Below are 22,263 nucleotides of genomic sequence, written 5' to 3'. Positions count from 1 at the left end.
TGTCGCGTCCGGATGACGCAACACCTGCGCGAAAACTCGAACAGTTGGTGATTCATTCTGGAGCGAACTTCCAAACGATCAGAAAACGTGGCACGAATGGATTAACACGCTTAAAAATTATTAGCAGGATTATTATAGGCTAACAGGAATATTGAGCGATTATGAAGCTGATTCATAAAGACATCCAGAAGGATAATGCCGGGTAAGTGCACCTCACAAGTGAAAATGTGGACGCCTTTGTGGTTTGTCTCCCAAATATACACACTGCACTACATACAATATGAAACTTGTATAATGATTGCTCACTTATTGGGTATATAGGATATACGCACTACGGAGTGAGTAGAAGGCATATAGTACGGCTAATCCAAACACAGTTGTTCCCAGATCACCTCCTTGGTTAATCCAATCACATTATTGTTCCAGATTGTGTCCTTGGGAAGTAGGGAGCTATTTGGGACTGAACTAAGTAAAATCAAAACATGAACAGTCCCTGTTATTGAATATATAGGTGCAGGATGTGGAAGCCTGTATTTGGTGCCCTATGTAATGCACTTGTATAGTAAATAGGGAACTGTTTAGGACTGATCCTGGCTAATCCAAAAGCTTTTAACAAAAGTATTGTGTTTAATTCTTTGTGTCTTGTGATTTGGTGTAATTGTATTTGTCAGTCAGGTGACTCTGATTCCAGAGGAGGCGGAGGATATGTGGCACACTTATAATCTAGTGCAAGTGGGTGACAGCCTGAGAGCCTCCACCATCAGGTATCACAACCACACACACAGTGCTCTCACTTCATTATTACATGCTTTAATAAGGGCATAGTTTCATTTATTCGAAATCCTGCTTGTGTCCCAAACAGGAAGGTGCAGACAGAGTCGTCCACAGGCAGTGTGGGAAGCTCACGAGTGCGCACCATGCTCACCATCTGCGTTGAGACCATCGACTTCGACTCGCACGCATGCCAGCTGAGAGTCAAAGGCACCAACATCGAGGAGAACCAGTATGTCAAGGTCTGGTTTATGAAAACGTAATCCCAACTGTATGAGACAGCCGTGACCCTCAGAATGCATCCCTTTAACACACGTGTGTTTACATGAGATCCGTTTGTCATTTCCGTTTATAATACTCAATGTCTTCTGACCAGTCAGAATCCAGAATTCAACAGTGCTATGGTGCAAAGAGTAAATATCACTGCGTTCAGTGCTCTATATTGTTTTAATCTAAACTGTTATAAGAAACCGTTCCTCCTTCATATGCGTATGTCTTTGATGTGGTGTCCCCTCATCACCCTTCGTTCTCTTTGGTCAGATGGGTGCCTACCACACCATTGAGCTGGAGCTCAACAGGAAGTTCACTCTGGCCAAGAAAGTGTGGGACAGCGTGGTGCTTGACCGCATCGGTACACTTGAGCATCAGAATGTCTTTAAGATACAGTTATTAGTAATGTATCAGTGGATTAAATTTTGGCACATTTAATGTTTTTAAAATGCTGCTTTGTGATCAGTTGATCTGATTTCTAGTTAATAACTGGATAATGAACCAAAATGGTCATGATGTATTAAGTGTAAAAAAAAAAAAAATTATTATGAATGAGCAGGTATTAGGATCTGATTCTCACCTCTGACCCCACAGAGCAGGCGTGTGACCCAACGCAGAAGGCAGATGTGGCGGCTGTAGTGATGCAGGAAGGTCTGGCCAACCTGATGCTGGTGACTCCGGCCATGACGCTGCTGCGAGCCAAAGTAGAGGTCACCATCCCACGCAAGAGGAGGGGCAGCTGCGCTCAGCACGAAAAGGTCAAGCCAGGGCACAAAAATTCAACAGAGATTTGTTTTGTCTTTAAAAGCTGAACCAGGAGTCCAAAGATGACATTTACATCCAGGAAAAAATACAGTGCATGGATAAAATGGAGGGGAAAAACAGGATAGACTCTTCTGATAAATGATTTTATTTTAAGGGGGCCAAGCGCTTGAGGTGTGTAGGCATCCTATTAGTATTTGTATGTTTCCTTGTTTCTGTGGCAGCCTAAAGAACGCTTTATACACTTTTTTTTTCTTCTTAAATGAAATTTGGCACAGTGATGAAGCATGGGGGCGGCATGGTGGTGTAGTGGTTAGCGCTGTCGCCTCACAGCAAGAAGGTCCGGGTTCGAGCCCCGTGGCCAGCGAGGGCCCTTCTGTGCGGAGTTTGCATGTTCTCCCTGTGTCCGTGTGGGTTTCCTCCGGGTGCTCCGGTTTTCCCCACAGTCCAAAGACATGCAGGTTAGGTTAACTGGTGACTCTGAATTGACCGTAGGTGTGAATGTGAGTGTGAATGGTTGTCTGTGTCAGCCCTGTGATGACCTGGCGACTTGTCCAGGGTGTACCCCGCCTTTCGCCCGTAGTCAGCTGGGATAGGCTCCAGCTTGCCTGTGACCCTGTAGAACAGGATAAAGCGGCTAGAGATGATGAGATGAGATGATGAAGGATGGACTGAGCTACCTTTGCAGCAAATTTGGTATATGCTACTCGAGCTCTCTTGCACCACCTGTAGGGAAAAATTGGACCTACGTTTACAATAATAATTCTGCAATGCAATGTTGTAGAAATATAATTCTACGTTCCTCTGGTTCTTTCAGACCGAGTTCAAGGGATACCATAATGTTTATTCGGAAAAGGGAGGGGGTTCTTCTCCTACAAATTTTGTACAAAGCATTGAGGGGCTAAACCAATTTTTTTTTTTTTTTTTTTTTTTTTTTTTTATGCGCAAATGAATCAGACAGCAGTCTCTAAAAGTGTCAAGCATACAGATCAAATTTTGTACATGACTGAAGGACATGTCCCTCAACCTCAGGGACTCCAAGACGTTTTATCTAAATTCCCCTCGGGGGGCGTGCTTCAGAAATTAATACAGGGATCCCAGACGTCCGCTATTTAGCGGAATTCCGCTATTTTTCTAGCCAAAGTGGTGGTGTTTTTTGTTTTTTTTTTTAAAATCTCTTGTATATCCGTTAAAAATATGTTTAAGTAAAATGACCAGCACAATACGTTCTGATTTGGTTTGCTTGTTTAGCGATGTTTTTGTTAGCTTCGTTTGTTCTCGTTGACATTCGGGAACACTCGGAAGTTAAATTGATGTAAATACCGCGAGACTGTACGCGATAGAACGAGAAAACAATATGGCTGCGCCCATTTGCTAGAAAATGTGTTTTAACTCCATTCGTGCTTTTGTTTCTAATGCGTTGAACTTAATTCAGTATGCAGGGCTGTGAAATTTCCACGGATTTTGTCGCGAAAAATATCTTCACAAAACGTCTATTTTTGCATTAAAAATCATTGGGGGGGTCTAGTCAGTTTTAATCGCCTTGCATGAGACTGGCGGCTCAATATACAGCCGGACTCGCGGAGTTTTATGCCAGCTGAGCGTGGAACACGTCTTGACTGCGACTCAGGAGCAGTGTTGCCAGATTGGGCGGTTTCAAGTGCATTTTGGTGGGTTTTGAACATATTTTGGGCTGGAAAACCTCAGCAGTATCTGGCAACACTGCTCAGGAGTGCATGACAGAGCTAAAAATAGCTGTTGCGTGACCTGGCACCGCGTACGTGAATTTTGTACGTACAGGGTGCAAGATCAGACATAGTTAAGATGCCATCAAAAAGGAAAGCTAAGGAGGTGTTTGAGAGAGATGCAAAGAGGGCTAGAAAAGAACACACAGACAGACTGAGGGAAAAGATGAAAAAGAACAAGTTTGCAAAACTGAAAGAGATGGTGTTAAAGAAAAGAAAATTAAAAGACTTTCATTAGATGCTGTTTGACAGACTATGAACATTTTGTAAATAGCTTTAATAGAGGAATGCAAATACTATAGAACTAATAACTAATAGCCTTACTGAAAGATGAATTGAAAGAAATAGCTGGGAGTGATGCAAAGAGGAATAGAAGGAGTCAGAAGTAAAAGAAAAGATGTAAATAATATATTAGATAAGAAACATTAGTTTTTTTTAAACTTTTGCTCTGTAGACAAGAGACATTGTGACAGATTCTTGGAAAAAGCCAGGACATAATACAAGAAGTAAGTGTAATTTGGAAGACAACAGGTATCTCTCACTTAAATATTGAGCATGATTTTTCACAAAGTCATTTTGAAAGGCCTATCAAAGTTTTCTTTTATTAACATTTTCTTTAAATTGTTTACACATTTTTTTTTTTACTTTTATTTTGATTAAGAGATAAAATACATAGGCACTTATTAGATATTTCAAGGTATTTTACATGGATCTTTCATTTTAAAAGAGAAAACTGTTGATAGGTATTTTATATGGCAAAATGAAGACCAAGACTAGTCAAATATTTACTTGTTGAGATCAATTTTTTACTTGCAGGAAATGCTCAGTATACACCATATAACACCTAAAATGGCTTGGTGTCTGGCTTATGCTGGGGGGCTATGCCCCCCAGACCCTAGCCTGGGCCCGCCCATCCTAAGCGTGACGCAACATGAGGGCCTGTTGCGAGCTTAGGCAGCTGGGCCATAGAAGGTTCACGCTGCATGCTGCACGCTACACGCTACACGTTCACGTGAAGAACCGGACCCTGGGCCATTAAACTTCATGCTTGGATGTTCACGTGTTGCGTCTGTTCTACTTTGACCGAGTAACCAACAATATGGACTCTTCGGATGACGACGATTGCCTCATTCTGCTTTTACTGAGACAGAGGAAGAGAAAAAGGAACAGAATTTGGAGCCGAGAACACTTCCTTCTGAGAGAAACCCGTGGTGAATTTCACCGAACATTCTATAATCTGCTTGACAATCCCGATGAAGAACTATTTTTCAATTATACCATTCAATTATATTTTTTCTGAAGTTTTCCCCTGAAAGCATAGAGTTATCTCCCTAGACCCGTTCTGATTGGCTGGCGCGGCGGTGACCGCATGCATTGACTGGAATTTCCATCTTCACGCCTAGAAAAAAGTGTGCATGTTCATTTCACGCTTCACGCGTGAAGTGTGCAGCGTGCAACGTGAACGCCGTTCTATGGCCCAGAGCAAGTCATGCTACGTTTGTCCACTTTTCTTTACACGCGTGTAGTGTGCAGCGTGCAGCGTGAACCTTCTATGGCCCAGCTGCCTTAGTCTGGCCAGGCAGGCTATCTACAGCTCTTTCAAGCTCCCGAAAAATCGGGAACCAATCAACTTTGAGCATCTCCAACGGCCCTGGGTAGAGGCGTGTTCAAGGCACTGACGTAGTAGAACTGCGACCGGAAGCCATAGATTGTTTACAGAATCTATGCCGGAAGCGCTTCATTCACGAATGCTGTATTGAAAGCATTCAACGGGAAGTTCTCATTGAAAACGGAGCAAAGAGCAGCCCTGGAGGTATTTAGTGAAAGGAAGGACGTTTTCGCCTTGCTTCCGACCGGCTTCGGTAAGAGTTTAATAATAGGATGTCTATGGTTTAATCTACCAGTTAGCCCCGTCGCGTCACATACGTCAGAGGAAAGAGTGATGTGATTGGTTTAAGCTTCGTCACAGCCTTTTCTGGCTTCGACCAGTAGCAAACTGAGGCATTTCAGGGAGGCGGGTCAACCACACGCTTTGGGAAACGGTTGGGCTTAATATCTTGGCCAGACCAGTAGCTCGTAGAGCTTTGCAGTCGCGTTAGCCAGACTACCCAGATCCCCCCTTTTTCCTCGGATTTCTTATTTACAATTTCACAGCCCTGAATATGTCGTGGAAAAAAGATATCATCCATAAAAGAGATAGCGGAACAGTGTCCGGGTTAGAAGAAGTATATTCTTCAAAGCTACATTTTCATTTAATTTTTATAAATTTTTTTTTTTTTTTTGCCGCTTATGTTTAGTTTAGTTATGGTTTATTTGATAGGGACAGATACATATGCAGGCTGTGCAACAGCCTAACAGTAGGCATCATAGCATTTATAGCCATAGGCTAATTTCCAATGCCTGTCCCTAGAAGGGCTTTTAAAATAATATATAAAAAACTATTTATTTTAAAAAGCAGCCTATCCATTCATCCAGGCCATTCATTCAATCTAAAATACAGCCAGTATACATAACTAACCATACAGTGGTGCTTGAAAGTTTGTGAACCCTTTAGAATTTTCTATATTTCTGCATAAATTTGACCTAAAACATCATCAGATTTTCACACAAGTCCTAAAAGTAGATAAAGAGAACCCAGTTAAACAAATGAGACAAAAATATTATACTTGTTCATTTATTTATTGAGGAAAATGATCCAATATTACATACCTGTGAGTGGCAAAAGTATGTGAACCTTTGCCTTCAGTATCTGGTGTGACCCCCTTGTGCAACAAAAACTGCAAATAAATGTTTCCAGTAACTGTTGATCAGTCCTGCACACTGGCTTAGAGGAATTTTAGCCCATTCCTCCGTACAGAACAGCTTCAACTCTGGGATGTTGGTGGGTTTCCTCACATGAACTGCTCGCTTCATGTCCTTCCACAACATTTTGATTGGATTAAGGTCAGGACTTTGACTTGGCCATTCCAAAACATTTAACTTTATTCTTCTTTAACCATTCTTTGGTAGAATGACTTGTGTGCTTAGGGTTGTTGTCTTGCTGCATGACCCACTTTCTATTGAGATTCGGTTCATGGACAGATGTCCTGACATTTTCCTTTAGAATTCGCTGGTATAATTCAGAATTCATTGTTCCATCAGTGATGGCAAACTGTCCTGGCCCAGATGCAGCAAAACAGGCCCAAATCATGATACTACCACCACCATGTTTCACAAATGGGATAAGGTTCTTATGCAGTGTTTTCCTTTCTCCAAACATAACGCTTTTCATTTAAGCCAAAAAGTTCTATTTTGGTCTCATCCTTCCACAAAACATTTTTCCAATAGCCTTCTGGCTTGTCCACGTGATCTTTAGCAAACTGCAGACGAGTAGCAATGTTCTTTTTGGAGAGCAGTGGCTTTCTCCTTGCAACCCTGCCATGCACACCATTGTTGTTCAGTGTTCTCCTGATGGTGGACTCATGAACATTAACATTAGCCAATATGAGAGAGGCCTTCAGTTGCTTAGAAGTTACCCTGGGGTCCTTTGTGACCTCGCCGACTATTATATGCCTTGCTCTTGGAGTGATCTTTGTTGGTTGACCACTTCTGGCGAGGGCAACAATGGTCTTGAATTTCTTCCATTTGTATACAACCTGTCTGACTGTGGATTGGTGGAGTCCAGACTCTTTAGAGATGGTTTTGTAACCTTTTCCAGCCTGATGAGGATCAACAACGCTTTTTCTGAGGTCCTCAGAAATCTCCTTTGTTCATGCCATGATACACTTCCACAAATGTGTTGCGAAGATCAGACTTTGATAGATCCCTGTTCTTGAAATAAAACAGGGTGCCCATTCACATCTGATTGTCATCCCATTGATTGGTTTTCAATCCACGTGATTCTCATTTCACCTTCAAATTAACTGCTAATCCTAGAGGTTCACATACTTTTGTCACTCACAGATATGTAATATTGGATCATTTTCCTCAATAAATAACTCAACAAGTATAATATTTTTGTCTCATTTCTTTAAGTGGGTTCTCTTTATCTACTTTTAGGACTTGTGTGAAAATCTGATGTTTTAGGTCATATTTATGCAGAAATATAGAAAATTCTAAAGGGTTCACAAACTTTCAAGCACCACTGTATGTCAATGTCCATCCACATATCCATTCATCCGCTAAATATAAAATTAGTAAAATTAATAAAAATAGTCAGACATTACCTACCTTTACACCTGCTCTACATAATAAACATACTGTCACGAACACACATGCACACCCACTAATTCAAACACACACACTCAAAATTAACAGCCCCCATCCCCCAACCCACCAGCACACTTAAGATCAACACACACACACACACACACACACATACATACATACATATACATATATGCACACAAAATCGACATCCCCCACCCTACTCACCCAACACACACATGCATATTCACACATGGCTACATACCTGGTTGCTTTTTAGGAACTCCTTCATCTGACTCCTGAACCACCCATGATTATGAATGGCCTTGATTTCAGGGGGCAAACTATTCCATAAATGTAGTCCTTTAATTAGGAATGAGGACTGACCAAAGGATGTTTTACGGTGGGGTATCCTACAGTTCCCTGCTACAGCACCCCTGGTGGACCGCCCAACAACCTGCATTGGTTGGATAAGGTCACAGAGCACTTGAGGGGCTTGGCCATGCAGGCATTTATATATCAAGTTAATATGACAAAGCAATATAATTATCAAAACTTAGCATGTTCAGGTCCCGCTGGACATCACAGTGATGAGCTCTTATTGGCCTCTTACCTAGGGTCATTATGTCATTGATTACAAAATATGGCATCAAATAGATACACATTATTGTTAAATTCTGTTGCTTTTCTATGTTAAATCTATGTAAAAAATGTGTTCTATAGCATCTTTAAATGTTAAAATCTCAACAGCTTCAGCGGGCTTGCAGCCCCTTTGACCCCTGCTGATAGTTTCTTACATTCCTCTATTTTTTTCAATTACTGCTGGGATCCCTGTTAATAAAGCTCCTCAGAACTTTTCAATCACTCAGGAATTTGTAATTTAACTGGAAGTCAGATATTTTTAAATGTTTCAAAAACTGATTTTTCCCTTCTTTGTCTGATTATTGCAAAATTTGTAATACAGCATCATGAGCCCAATCCAAACACAACTTTATTTCTTGAATTTCTGATTTTTGGGACATTTCATACATACTGTAAGCTGCAAATGAATTTGTTGCGTAAGCTGCTAAGCAGAAATTGAAGCTGTGTCTCAGCAATGTAAGCCAAACTCAAAAATGTTTAGCAACAAACATGCTTTGAGTTCTTGGGAGACTCTGCAAGATTTTTTTTTTTTTTTTGCTGTTAAATTTAGTGTACAAGTCCTTGAGAACAAGCCCCAAAAGTTTCAAAGGCTTCCTCCATTGCTAACAAGTGGGACCAAAAAAAGTGCTTGGCCCCCTTAATTGCTGCTCGCATCTGTAGTTTAAAATTTTTTCCTTCTAAAGCCAACACAAAAAAAAGCCGTCATGGTAAAAGTTCAGTGGGAGGTTTATAAGTCTTAGATGCAGAGAAATGAAGATTTTAAATGAATGAATGAATGAATGAATGAATGAGGCTAGACTGAAGACTTCACATTACAGGCTCACGTACACAAACAATATCGAAACTAAGGTTTTAGCACCGGCACGTTAATATAAACCTATAATTTGAAGCTTTTATCTTCTAGAATATTATGACCAATCAGAATCCAGAATTCAACCCTTTATTCCCCCCCTTTCAGGCGCTGGAGCGATTTTATGAGGCTGTCATGCAGGGAATTCTGAGACACTTCAACTTCGATGGTGAGGCTTGAGTTTTTAAAAGTTATCATCAAACCTGCACCTGTATTCATCATGTTTATCTATAGCTCTCTAATTCTAAAAGAAAAAAAAAAACCCAGGTGCCAATGTTCTCTTACTCTCTCTCACTCTCAGTGGTGAAGTGTATACTGGTGGCAAGTCCAGGTTTTGTTAAGGATCAGTTCATCTCATACCTCTTTAAAGAAGCAGTGAGGCAGGAGTGCAAGGTTCTACTGGAGAACAGGTCCAAATTCATGCCAGTGCATGCATCATCGGGACACAAGTACTCTCTCAAAGGTTTGTATTAGCACTTACTTAGCACATCACACACGATTGTGTTTTAGGGGAAAAAAAGACCAACGTTAAATGTCTAGCTGTCGTTACTTGTTAGCTACATTCAAGAAGTGAAAATTCAACTGAGACAAGTATATCTTGGCAATATTTTATTTTTTTATTTTTTTATAAATAAGTGGACATTTTTTAAAGATGTAATTGCCATTTTAAATGTGATTTTGTTTCCACAGAGGTTCTGTCTGATCCAGCTGTCACAAGCCGTCTGTCTGATACAAAGGTATCACTGTCCGAGTTATGTATAATTCAAAGCTTATAGCCATTTTATAATTTACTATTAAAATCTGTGTGTGTAGGCTGCAGGTGAGGTAAAAGCTTTGGAGGATTTTCATAAGATGCTGCAACATGAACCTGATCGAGCTTTCTATGGGTCAGCCACCATTTTCTTCACGTTTCTGCACATTCTCTCGTGTGTGTGTGTGTGTGTGTGTGTTTGTGTGTGTGTGTGTAAAATCAGATAATCTTCTTGTAAAAGTATTATATTATTGTTGTTGCTGCTGTTATCTTATTTTTGGGAATTAAGAGTATTCTATACACAGACTGGCACACGTGGAAAAAGCAAGTGAAGCCTTAGCTGTTGACATCCTGTTGATCAGTGATAAACTGTTCAGGTGACACACACATTAGCATTTCTGTTCTATTAGAATGGTTACCGTTAGCTTGGAAGATGTCCGTACATAGTTTAACCGAACACATTGTTTTACTGTCATGTCATGATTTTCATTTTTGTGGTCTTTGTGTTAGACATCAAGACACTGCTACTCGGAGCCGATATGTCCAGCTTGTAGATAACGTGAGGGACAATGGAGGAACAGTCAGGTAAAAAAAAAAGTCAGATGTGTAGGCACTAACTTCAATCCCATCCTGATCACGGTGGCAAAGAACACCATGATGCTCTGGCAGCGTTCTCTCTAAACACATTATTTGCTTCATTATTGTGACAATGTGAAAATCATATCTCATCCTTTTTGAGCTAACTTTGTAACATCATCAATAAGCCTAGACTACCATTATATGATTGTTGATATGGCTATGTCTTTTCATCTCACTCTGCTCCTGTCTCTTTTGATTAACCCATTCCTTTACTGCAACACTGTAATTTGATTAATTAGCGTTATTACACATTGTCATCGAGAATGCACACAGTATCGTGAAAAAGTTCATTTTTGTTGTAATTTAATTTAAAAAGCTAAACTTTCATATGTTCTATAGTCATTACATGTAAAGTGAAATATTTAAGCTATTTTATGTTTTAATTTTGATGATTATGGCTTATAGCTCATGAAAATCAGAAATCCAGTTTCTCAAATTATTAGAATATTTAATTTCGAGTTTGAGTAAAACAGTATAAATACAGTGTATCTCTCGGTCTAGTTCAGTACACGCAACCACAAACATGGGAAGACTGCTGACTTGACAGTTATCCAGAAGATGATCATCAACACCCTCCACAAGGAGGGTAAGCCACAGCAGGTCACTGTTGACAAGCCTGGCTGTAAAAGGTGCACAAGCAACAGGGATGACCACAGCCTTGAGAGGATTGTCAAGAAAAGTCGATTCAAGAACTTGGGAGAGCTTCACAAGGAGTGGATTGAAGCTGGTGTCAGTGCCTCAAGAGCCACCACGTACAGACATCTTCAGGAAAGGGGCTACAACTGTTGCATTCCTAATATCCAGCTATTCCTGAATCAGAGACAATGTGAAGCGTCTTACCTGGGCTAAGGAGAGAAGGAACTGGACTGTTGAAAAAATGAACCTTTTCAAGATATTCCAATATTTTGAGATGCACTAGTACATTACAAAAGCTATTTTTTTTCCTCACTTTGTTACAGCCTCAGTTTTAATGGATAAAAAAATTTATCAAACTGAAATATCTTTACACAAGTATTTTATAGCCCATTATCCCATTCCTCTGTGAGCTCAGATGGGGAACATCACTGTATTGTTATTTAAATGACTCCAGGTTTGAGTCCCAGCTCTGGATTTATATTTTTGTAAGGTTGAATGGACCAAAAAACTAACTGGGTCTGAATACTTTGTGTATGCTTGTATATAGCTAACTTATGTATATTTTCTTTTCTGAAGGGTATTTTCAAGCTTGCACGTCTCCGGAGAACGTAAGTGTTTTTTGTTTTTTTCCTCTCACTTTTCCACACTAAAATTATAACTAAATCTCCCATAACTTCATGCGTTCTCTCTATCTCCGTCTCTTACAGAACTAAATCAGCTCAGTGGTGTAGCAGCCATTTTGCGCTTCCCTATCGCTGATCTCTCTGATGCAGAGGAAAACAGCAGCTCTGATGAAGATTGATGTAGAAAAACTCACAGGGCATTCAACATGAAATTTAACACCATAAGCACCTCACTAATGTGTTGAAACAACTATTCTATCATAACAGCTCAAAGAAACATGCCTTTAATGTTCAATATGGTCAAAGGATCCCAAGAGGTGGACTGATGCATCACTATATCAGTATCACAGATATATAGAATGAGTTCTACAACAGAGATTCATCAACTTTCTTTTGTGTCCCAACACAAATGGAGTTATTGGAAGTGAACAAGGAATAAATTCAACATTTTCCCCTTCAGTCAGTCACTCTGTGATTTGATTTAAAAAAAAAAAAACACTCTGCTTTGCTTAATGCTTTAATAACCTTATTAGTAAGAGGGATGTCAATTACCTGGATTTTATTTGGGTGCTAAAGTAAAAAAAAAAATGTTAAAACATATTGAGCAAATGTAGCTTTTGCTTTAATTTCAATTGTAAATACAGTAATGTTACTTTCAATAAAAAGGCTACAGCAATAGAAAGACAAAAGGAATTCAATTAATATCTTCTCAGAAAGCCTGTCAAGTTGCATGTCTCATTTTAGCCAGCTAGTTAGCCATACAAGTGAAGATAATGAACATTATAACCTGAAAATTCAGTCAGAATCCGAAGTTAGCCTTTATTAGTGAACTGAATGAGTCAGCAATGAGAAATGGTGAAACTTATGAATACTTATAAAAATTCAAAGTTTGTTCGCTATTTTCTTTCAGCTAGTTAGAATTAGAAATGAAGATAACAGTATGACCTCAATGTACATTTTGATTCCTATCATGTTAGCTAACTGGCTAGCGTTAGCAGTGAGGAATGATTGCATTTATGAATATTAAACATCTCAAATTTTTTCGCCACGTTAGCTGGCTAGAAATGAGCAGACAGGAATGTTTACTTTTGGGAATATTTATAATCTCACAAAGCCTCTCCTGTCAATAGAAGTGATGAACATTACAGAATCTGACCTCAAAATCCCTCCTGTTAAATTAGCATGCTAGCTAACTGACTAGCAATTAGCAATGAAGAATAATGACGTTTACAAATATTGAAAATCTCAGAAAGCCTGACCGATTAGCTCATTTTAGCCAACTAGCTTGCATTAGAAATGAAGATAAAGAATATAAGATAATTAATTCAGAATCATACCAGATTAGCTTGCTGGCTAGCAAATTCTGTGATTATATATTGGGCTTCTCCAAGATAGAAGAAAGAAAAGCTTGAGTCAAAGTAATTATTGGTGTAGATTTATACAGGAACTGCTTTCTCACCCATGGAGGCTGGGACTTTTTTTTTAATGGATTATGGGATGTGTAGGACAGCATAAGACCCATGGCTTCAAAAATCAGATGAATTAAAGATTAACAAAACCCAAAAATGAACTCCTTTATACTGACAGATAATATCCAGACAAGACATGTTCGACTGTTCACTTTTTCATATTTGTACCTGTATACAGATTTTATTTTAAAAGGAAAACAATGGTAGTGGTTAGCGCTGTTGCTTCATGGCAAGAAGGTCCAGGTTCAAGCCCCGTGGCCGGCGAGGGCCTTTCTGTGTGGAGTTTGCATGTTCTCCCCATGTCTGCGTGGGTTTCCTCCAGGTGCTCCGGTTTCCCCCACAGTCCAAAGACATACAGGTTAGGTTAACTGGTGAATCTAAATTGACCGTGAATGTGAGTGTCTGTGTGTCAGCCCTGTGATGACCTGGCGACTTGTCCAGGGTGTACCCCACCTTTCGCCCGTAGTCAGCTGGGATAGGCTCAAGCTTGCCTGCGACCCTGTAGAACAGGATAAAGCGGCTAGAGATAATGAGATGAGGAAAACAATGTCCCTGGGTGCTGCCATCGATTTTTACTCTCTCCGAGGTTTAAATATCGCATTCTGAGTACAAATTATGTGAGAGAATCTGAGATTGAGACATTACTTACATGCTACAGGATTTACCGAGGCTGAGATCTAGTGGATATATCTCTTTTAAATTGTTGTAAACAACCCTAAAGATGCCCGAGTGTCAAGCATTTGAGTATAAAAATAAGCCTGATCATTGACACAATGAACACAGAGAGAGAGAACAGTGGTGCCTGGGAATTTTTTTATTTTATTATTATTTTTAATTAGAAGCCTTTATTTCATAGTTCTGTGTTGCTAAATTAAAGAGTGTTCTAGTATGCCATTAACATCACAGGGGGCTAATCCAGTTTCGCTGTGAATGGTTGCATCCAGGCAAGCCTATTTTTTTTTTTTTTTAGCAATATCATAACTTAAAATGGATAACTTGTTATATAGCTTTATTTTTTTAATTTAAATGTGTGGAGGCTGCATCAGGGCACTTGCCTTGATTGGCAAAGGCATTTGTTTTGGGGTTTTGTTTGACTTTAAGGACTCTCATAAAGCAGCCTTTTATCCAAACTTTAGATTCAGACATGAGTGAATATCTTAGACACACCTATCAACAACTTTTGGTTGACTTTTATACCCTCTGAACCACTCCATGTGATTTCATGACATATTAAAGACAATGATATGTTGCATATACTGTATGTGTCATATCGTTATTGCCCTAGCAAGTACCCACTCCAATTTTGTTTATTTCGCAGGGCACTGGTAGTCCTTTAGCCATGCCAAATCCTCCATGGTGCCCCAGTGCAGGAACATTATGGCCAGAATGACAGCTACATGCATGATCTGGTGACTGTTGAACCAGTAGTCAAAGGTGCCAGGGCTGAATCGTTCAGGTATATGCCACACATTGACCAGACCACCTGTTAATGCCAGCACATCCATGATGACATAGAGATAGAGTGACTCAGGATTTCCTGTGCCGAGCTTGAACCAACGTAGGAAAAAAAGGAAAGCCCGGAACAAGGCTTGGAGGGCAAATGATTGCAGACGTCGAGCACCGCTCTGAGCAGTTAGAGCATCACGGACACCACGGCATGAGAAGAACACATAGCCAAACATGGCAGTGCGACGCACCAAGGGCTGGCACAGGAGAGTGATATGCACGATTGGCAAAGCACCTGCAGGTAAATAAATAAAATAAATCTGAAGAAAAAAGTAGACTATGAGGTGACATGCACAAGAATGCTTTGTGCAAATGAGAGCATTTTATGTGATTTTTGAGTTTTTTGTACAAATGTGAGAGCATGTTTTACAAACATCGATGCACTTTGTGTAATTCTAAGGTTTATGTGTGAAGGTGAAAGGATTTTTATGACTGAAAGCTTTTGTGTCCATGTGAAGGCATTTTGTGGGAATGCAAGAGCAGTCAGTGTGGGTGTTTTGTGTAAATGTGAGAGTGTTTTGTGATAATGCGAGGGTTTTGTATGAATGCGAGTAATTGTTTGTGTGAATGCAAGAACTCTGCATCAGGTTAAGAAATTTTTAATAGCAGTTCTGTAAATGTGTTTTGTATTTTGTCTGACACAATGGCATTTTGTGAGAATGTGAAAGTATTTTATTCTTGTCAATGTTAAGGTCTTTACACACCAGATATGACACAAAATCACGATGCAAAAATCATGCAAAAAAATTGAGAAATTTTCACATAGAGCTTTCTATTTTATGCTTGTTTCATGCTGACTGCGACTGTCAGTAGTGTCCCGAGTGAATGATTGAGTCGTCTAGTAGTGATGACACAATATTTATAGACATGTTCTCAAGAAAGAGAAAATTGTGGGTACATTGGTTGTTGGAACGGAGAAGACAACAGGCAGAGTTTCAATAATCTTGTTCAAGAGTTGAAGCAGAGAGACAGGATGGTGTTGTGTGTTTACGGGTGAAATATAGCCGCTCAGCTCCCGGATGAGTGACATTGGCGCAGAGACTCACTGCTACATTTGAGGCCATTTTGCTGTTTTTATCCCGCCGGCATATAGTTATCGCTCTGTCCGTCTGTCTGTCTTTCTGTCTGTAAACATTTTAGTTTCCGGAGCATAACTCAAACTATTAGGAATTTTTTCATGAAACCTCAGTTATGTTAAGTTATTGGAGGAGTTGTGCCTTTTGACATTTTGGGATTTCTGTGATTTTTTTTTTTCTGTATTTCCATGGCAACTAATTCAACTTAGGAAAATTTGGAGTGGGGTTTCATGTGGGGACCGGGGGGGGGGGGGGAGATATGTCCTCTCCTGAGGACTCTTGTTTTACGCTTTTTGCTCTGTTCTGTGACATCAGTGAAAACCCTCATTTGATTGGTCAAGTGAGCTTGCAAAATTTTACAACAAATACGACTAATCCAAATGTATTTCTTCATAGTAGCAAATTTTGCTTTTGGCGTGTAAAGACTAATAAGAACACATGCACTTAATGACTGGTGTGATTTCATGTGAATATTTCATCCAAAAATTCAGCCTTGATATGCAAGGGACTTCAAAATTTGACATCCTTTTGCATAAATGTAAGACCAATTTGTGTGAATGTGAGGTTTTTTGTTTTTTTTTGTGTGTGTGTGTGTGTGTGTGTGTGAGAGAGACCATTTTTTGTGACTCGGGCCATTCAGTGTGGTGAAGACGTGCATTGTTTTATAATTGAGAGAGTTTTGTGTGACCAAAGCACTGGGGTACACCATCTACTGCAGTGCATTATGTAATTTTCTGAATGTACTGGAAATTTTCTATAGCCCTGTATCATCTTACGCCATGTGGTCCATATCCAAGTTGATACTTTGTTAGCCCTATTGGGCATGTGTATAAAAACAGACATTTGGGACATGGTGTGTATGCTTTCAAAATTGTGTACTATAGGGACTCCTTTGGGTCTGACAAAACCATGGGCTGCTTTCTATATCTCTGATAAAAGCCTTGAACTGAATCACCTATCCATGTCCTAAACATCTCTCCTTCATATCTTTATGACGACAGACAAAACACGCCTTATTCAAGATCTCCACTAATTATCAAACCTTTCCTGGTTCATCAATCACTTTTAAGGTGATAAAAATGACCTCACCCAGAGTGTTAACGAGACAGACACCGAACATGTCAAAGCAGAGCAGGGCATCATAGACTCGAGCGCCACCTTCATGATTCATGAAGATGTGATAGAGGACGGAGCCGACAGTGGGAGAAAGGCAGGCTAGGTAGTGCATGACACAAAGCCATTGCTCATCCACTTCGGACCAAGGAATGCTGAGAGGCAGTAACAGCAGGAAGCACACGAACGGAACACCTGTTAGAAAGACCAGAAAGAACCTCATAATCTGCATTGCCTAAATATAGCAAGAAAAATTGTAGGTGTGGTTAAAGAGGATATATACTGATCAGCCATAACATTATGACCACTGACAGGTGAAGGTGACCACTGACAGGTGATAACATTGATTATCTCATCACAATGGCACCTGTCAAGGGGTGGGATATACAGTATTAGGCAGCAAGAGAACAGTCAGTTCTTGAAGTTGATGTGTTGGAAGCAGGAACAAATGGGCAAGCGAAAGGATCTGAGCAACTTTGACAAGGGCCAAATTGTGATGGCTAGATGACTGGGTCTGAGCATCTCCAAAACAAAGATGTCAGTAACTTTTTCATCAGTTTGTGCTACAATAGCTCTTCTGTGAGATTGGACCACATGGGCTAGCCTTCATGCCCCATGCGAATCAATGAGCTTTTGACACCCATGACCTCATCGCCAGTTCACTGGTTGTCCTTCTTTGGACCACTTTTGGTAGGTACTAACCACTGCATACTGGGAACATCCTACAAGATGTGCCATTTTGGAGATGGTCAGACCCAGTCATCTAGCCATCACAATTTGGCCCTTGTCAAAGTTGCTCAGATCCTTATGCTTGCCTATTTTTCCTGCTTTCAACACATCAAATTCAAGGAAAGACTGTTCTCTTGCTGCCTAATATATCCCACCCCTTGATAGGTGCCACTGTAATGAGATAATGTTATTCACTTCACCTGTCAGTGGTCATGTTATGGCTGATCGATGTAATGCGCTATTCATACCAAGATGATATGACAGCCAAGAAAGGAGGTGTGGAACTCTGAACCTGAGTACCTGATTCAGGTACTAGATATTAAAGTGCACAGTAAAGTGACCATGGATGTGTATCCTGCTCATGTGTGGAAGCTTAATGTTCTTAATCACTGTAATGTGCTTTAAAGAGGGCTGTCCGTTCACGGTGGGCCAAGTGAACTAACCTCCAGTTTCTCACTTGAAATTGGGTGCTATACTCTAATACTTAAAATTAATCTAAAAGATCCATACAATGTTTTGCACTTGACAATAGAAATCTGTTATGTAAATGTAATAACAGTGAATTCAGTGTTCACTGCCATAAGCTTGCAAGTATTTTCTATAAATATTGCCAATACTATTACTGTTTGCTCACTAATAGTTATAGAGTCGTGAGTAGCCATGTTCATGTTTGATATAAAAGCATGTCAAATCTATTTGGAAAGAAGTGAACTATAGTTTACATTTCATAAGCTCATCTTGGGGTATTTGGAGAGATGTACAGCTAGTATGCATGTTATATGTACATTTTATATATAATATGTATATTCACAAATATACTAACATTTGTAAGTACATTTGAAGAGATGTACTCTAGGTGGCAAGTAAATTCTTAGGCTTTCATTTATTTGTATTAGGTTTTTATGTAAGCAAGTTTTAATCAAGTATTCCAATATCGTTGTGAACATTTGAAATTGTATTTCGAGAAGAGATGTGTGGACACCAAGCAAAATTATTCAGCTGGCTAGTGCATAACTGCTGATTTGTTTATAAACACAATGTAAAGGTGCAGTGATGGTGATAACAAAACAGAATTATCAGGAACGTCAACATTTACCTCAGACATGTTGGTGCATTACTTAGAAAATGTCTAGATGACATGGTTATTTCACATTGCGCTGACCGCTAACCAAACCTGAGCACAATGGGTCTCAACTCTTGAACCTAGAAAAATGAATCATTGGAAGTCAGGTGGAATCGTTGGCTTGTGCCTTGTGTTTCTGATAAATATATTTTCACTTCCTACTGTATAATATTTTTCAACTCAAATAAACCAAAGTAGACCATGATGCTAGCTGACAATATTAGTCATTATGTTAACTCAGTTAACTAGCATTTCACTGTTTTATGCTGTGTGTACTGACAATATGCTGAACTCAGCCCTGCGATTACACACTAATTAGATTCCCTACACAGATTTACTGTTAATCCAAACTAATGCCACTTACACACACCAGTGTGTTAGCAAAAAATCTTGAGGGAAAGAATGAGCCTGAATTAGCCATGTGGGAGCGATCTGTGTGAATGTAACTTATGCATAATATTACAGAAAAAAACCTGTCAAAGCATTTATATGGTAAAATTGAAAATTACATATAATGCTAAATGCATGGAAACGATCTAATCAAATGTAATTAATATAAGCATATCCATCATACAGGATATCTGAAGTGGCTGAAGAAAATGGTGAAAAAAGCTTCCAATTTCCACAGAACTGTCCAAAGAAAACTCAGTCTGGGGATGTAAATTAAATTCTGTATCCTTACCATGTGTATAGATGTTTCCGGATTCATTGTGCAGGTAAAAGAGACTTCGTAAGCACCCCATGCAGGTGGATGCAGGACGATATCCGGTCAAAACGTACCTGTTGAACTGAAGGTGCGGCGGAGAGTTCTTAAAGTCCAGAAGTTTTGGCACAGTGAAAAACACCATTGTCATTCTGGGGCAAATCTCAGGACCATTACCAAGTACACATTTATGACTGATCTAAATGTTTGAATCTACAACAGAATCTACAGCTCCACATATCCATGGATTTGACTGAACACCACTCCACTTGTACACACTTGGTCCCCATCTGTCCTCAAGTCTCCAGACTTGAGTCTTGATTATGACTCAGGACTTGCAGCAGGATGACCTGGAGAAATTCAATCCTGTCCTCCACCTGTATTTAGTGTGGATAAGGCTTAGAGTGCTTCTCACACTGACCTCTACGGACTAGGCTCTTTATTCTAACTCCAGTGGTCAATCCAGGCTGTCATTTATTTGGTATAATTATGTAACTTTTGCTCTTCTATGAAGATGTTGCTTAATTTTGTATAACGACAGCTCCAAATACAGTTCCCTCTGAAAGTATTGGAAAGGCAATTCTCGTTTTCCTGTATGCTGAAGACACTTGGGCTGGAGATCAAAACATGAATTTCAGCTCTCGTTTCCTGGTATTTATATCTAGATGTGTTAAACAACTTAGAACATGGCACCTTTTGTTTGAACCCACCCATTTTTGACTGAAAATATCAAACTAAAAAATACTGGAACACGTGCGTGATGGGTATTTCTTACCTTGTTAGACGGATTGTTTAATTAATAGCTCTGAATGTTTACTCTTGATTTGAGCCCTGGGTTTTGTCGTTGTAGACTGCATTTGTTATAAAGGATAAACCAACATGAAGACCAGAGAGCTATCTATGGGAGAAAAGCAATGTATTTTGAAATTAAAGGGAATTACAAGTTATTTGACACAGAAAATCATTGATATGGTAACATTTTCTGACTGACAGAATGTCTTTTAACATTTATGGAAGAAGTCTCCAGTGTTGGTGCTTTTGTAAAACTGTAATTTTCCATTTTGAGACAGGAGTTTGCTTTATGGTTTCCTGATAACATGAAAAGGTGTTTTGTTTTTTAACTCAAGAGAGACAGGAAAAAAAGAGGCTGGTGAGGAAATGACTGTTCGCATTGTGTATAATGTAAGTGAGAATAGGGCTAACTTTTTTTTTTTTTGTGGATATTCCACAACATTAAATCAGGCCTAGACATTAAGCATTTACCACTGGTGGCCCATTGGGCCAGTGGAATTGAAAAGTTACTGGCCCAAATGGAAAATGTGGTGGCCTGAATGCGCGCGGTACCTGAACCACGGCTGCCGCAGCACAGGCGCTTGCACAAAGAGGGGGGTCCAGGGGCCCTCCCCCGGAAAATTTTGATTTTTCAATTCATATTCGTGCATGCTGGTGCATTTTAAGGTGAAATTAATGAAAATAAGATTATTCATATTTTGCTAACATTATTATATCTTTGTTTGTTCACATTGATACAGTGGGGCAAAAAAGTATTTAGTCAGTCATCAATTGTGCAAGTTCTCCCACTTAAAAAGATGAGAGAGGCCTGTAATTTTCATCATATGTATACCTCAACTATGAGAGACAAAATGAGGAAAAAAAAAAAATCCAGAAAGTCACATTGTCTGATTTTTAAAGAATTTATTTGCAAATTATGGTGGAAAATAAGTATTTGGTCAATAACAAAAGTTCATCTCAATACTTTGTTATATACCCTTTGTTGGCAGTGAGAGAGGTCAAACATTTTCTGTAAGTCTTCACAAGGTTTTCACACACTGTTGCTGGTATTTTGGCCCATTCCTCCATGCAGAGCTCCTCTAGAGCAGTGATGTTTTGGGGCTGTTGCTGGGCAACACGGACTTTCAACTCGCGCCAAAGATTTTCTATGGGGTTGAGATCTGGAGACTGGCTAGGCCACTCCAGGACCTTGAAATGCTTCTTACGAAGCCACTCCTTCGTTGCCCGGGTGGTGTGTTTGGGATCATTGTCATGCTGAAAGATCCAGCCACGTTTCAGCTTCAATGCCCTTGCTGATGGAAGGAGGTTTTCACTCAAAATCTCACGATACATGGCCCCATTCATTCTTTCCTTTACACGGATCAGTTGTCCCGGTCCCTTTGCAGAAAAACAGCCCCAAAGCATGATGTTTCCACCCCCATGCTTCACAGTAGGTATGGTGTTCTTTGAATGCAACTCAACAGTCTTTCTCCTCCAAACACGACAAGTTGAGTTTTTACCAAAAAGTTCTATTTTGGTTTCATCTGACCATATGACATTCTCCCAATCCTCTTCTGGATCATCCAAATGCTCTCTAGCAAACTTCAGTCGGGCCTGGACATGTACTGGCTTAAGCAGGGGGACATGTCTGGCACTGCAGGATTTGAGTCCCTGGCGGGGTAGTGTGTTACTGATGGTAGCCTTTGTTACTTTGGTCCCAGCTCTCTGCAGGTCATTCACTAAGTCCCCCAGTGTGGTTCTGGGATTTTTGCTCACCGTTCTTGTGATCATTTTGACCCCACGGGGTGAGAACTTGCATGGAGCCCCAGATCGAGGGAGGTTATCAGTGGTCTTGTATGTCTTCCATTTTCTAATAATTGCTCCCACAGTTGATTTCTT

The 22,263-nt window shown here is 39.8% G+C and overlaps 2 protein-coding genes across 2 annotated transcripts; one reads left to right on the top strand and one right to left on the bottom strand.

Moving 5' to 3' along the window:
• pelo (pelota mRNA surveillance and ribosome rescue factor) lies at window positions 1-20,554 on the top strand. Its single transcript, XM_060939367.1, has 14 exons — window positions 1-202; window positions 672-764; window positions 863-1,013; window positions 1,312-1,402; window positions 1,636-1,799; window positions 9,334-9,394; window positions 9,527-9,688; window positions 9,916-9,962; window positions 10,039-10,112; window positions 10,282-10,353; window positions 10,487-10,561; window positions 11,828-11,859; window positions 11,959-15,090; window positions 19,467-20,554. Exons 1-13 carry the CDS (start codon window positions 162-164, stop codon window positions 12,051-12,053), a joined length of 1,158 nt encoding a protein of 385 aa, XP_060795350.1. The 5' UTR covers window positions 1-161; the 3' UTR covers window positions 12,054-15,090; window positions 19,467-20,554.
• On the bottom strand, window positions 14,651-19,738 carry paqr4b (progestin and adipoQ receptor family member IVb). The gene is made up of 3 exons (XM_060939368.1): window positions 19,573-19,738; window positions 17,015-17,233; window positions 14,651-15,084 (listed from the first exon to the last, which is right to left on the bottom strand). The coding sequence occupies exons 1-3, from the start codon at window positions 19,736-19,738 to the stop codon at window positions 14,651-14,653; spliced, it is 819 nt and encodes a 272-aa protein (XP_060795351.1).
• Window positions 20,555-22,263: the final 1,709 nt, after the last annotated feature.

This window comes from Neoarius graeffei, chromosome 14, assembly GCF_027579695.1.
Source record: "Neoarius graeffei isolate fNeoGra1 chromosome 14, fNeoGra1.pri, whole genome shotgun sequence".
Classification (NCBI taxonomy): Eukaryota; Metazoa; Chordata; class Actinopteri; order Siluriformes; family Ariidae; genus Neoarius; species Neoarius graeffei.
The sequence above is the reverse complement of the archived record's forward strand: the minus strand, read 5'-3'. Positions and strand labels throughout refer to the sequence as shown.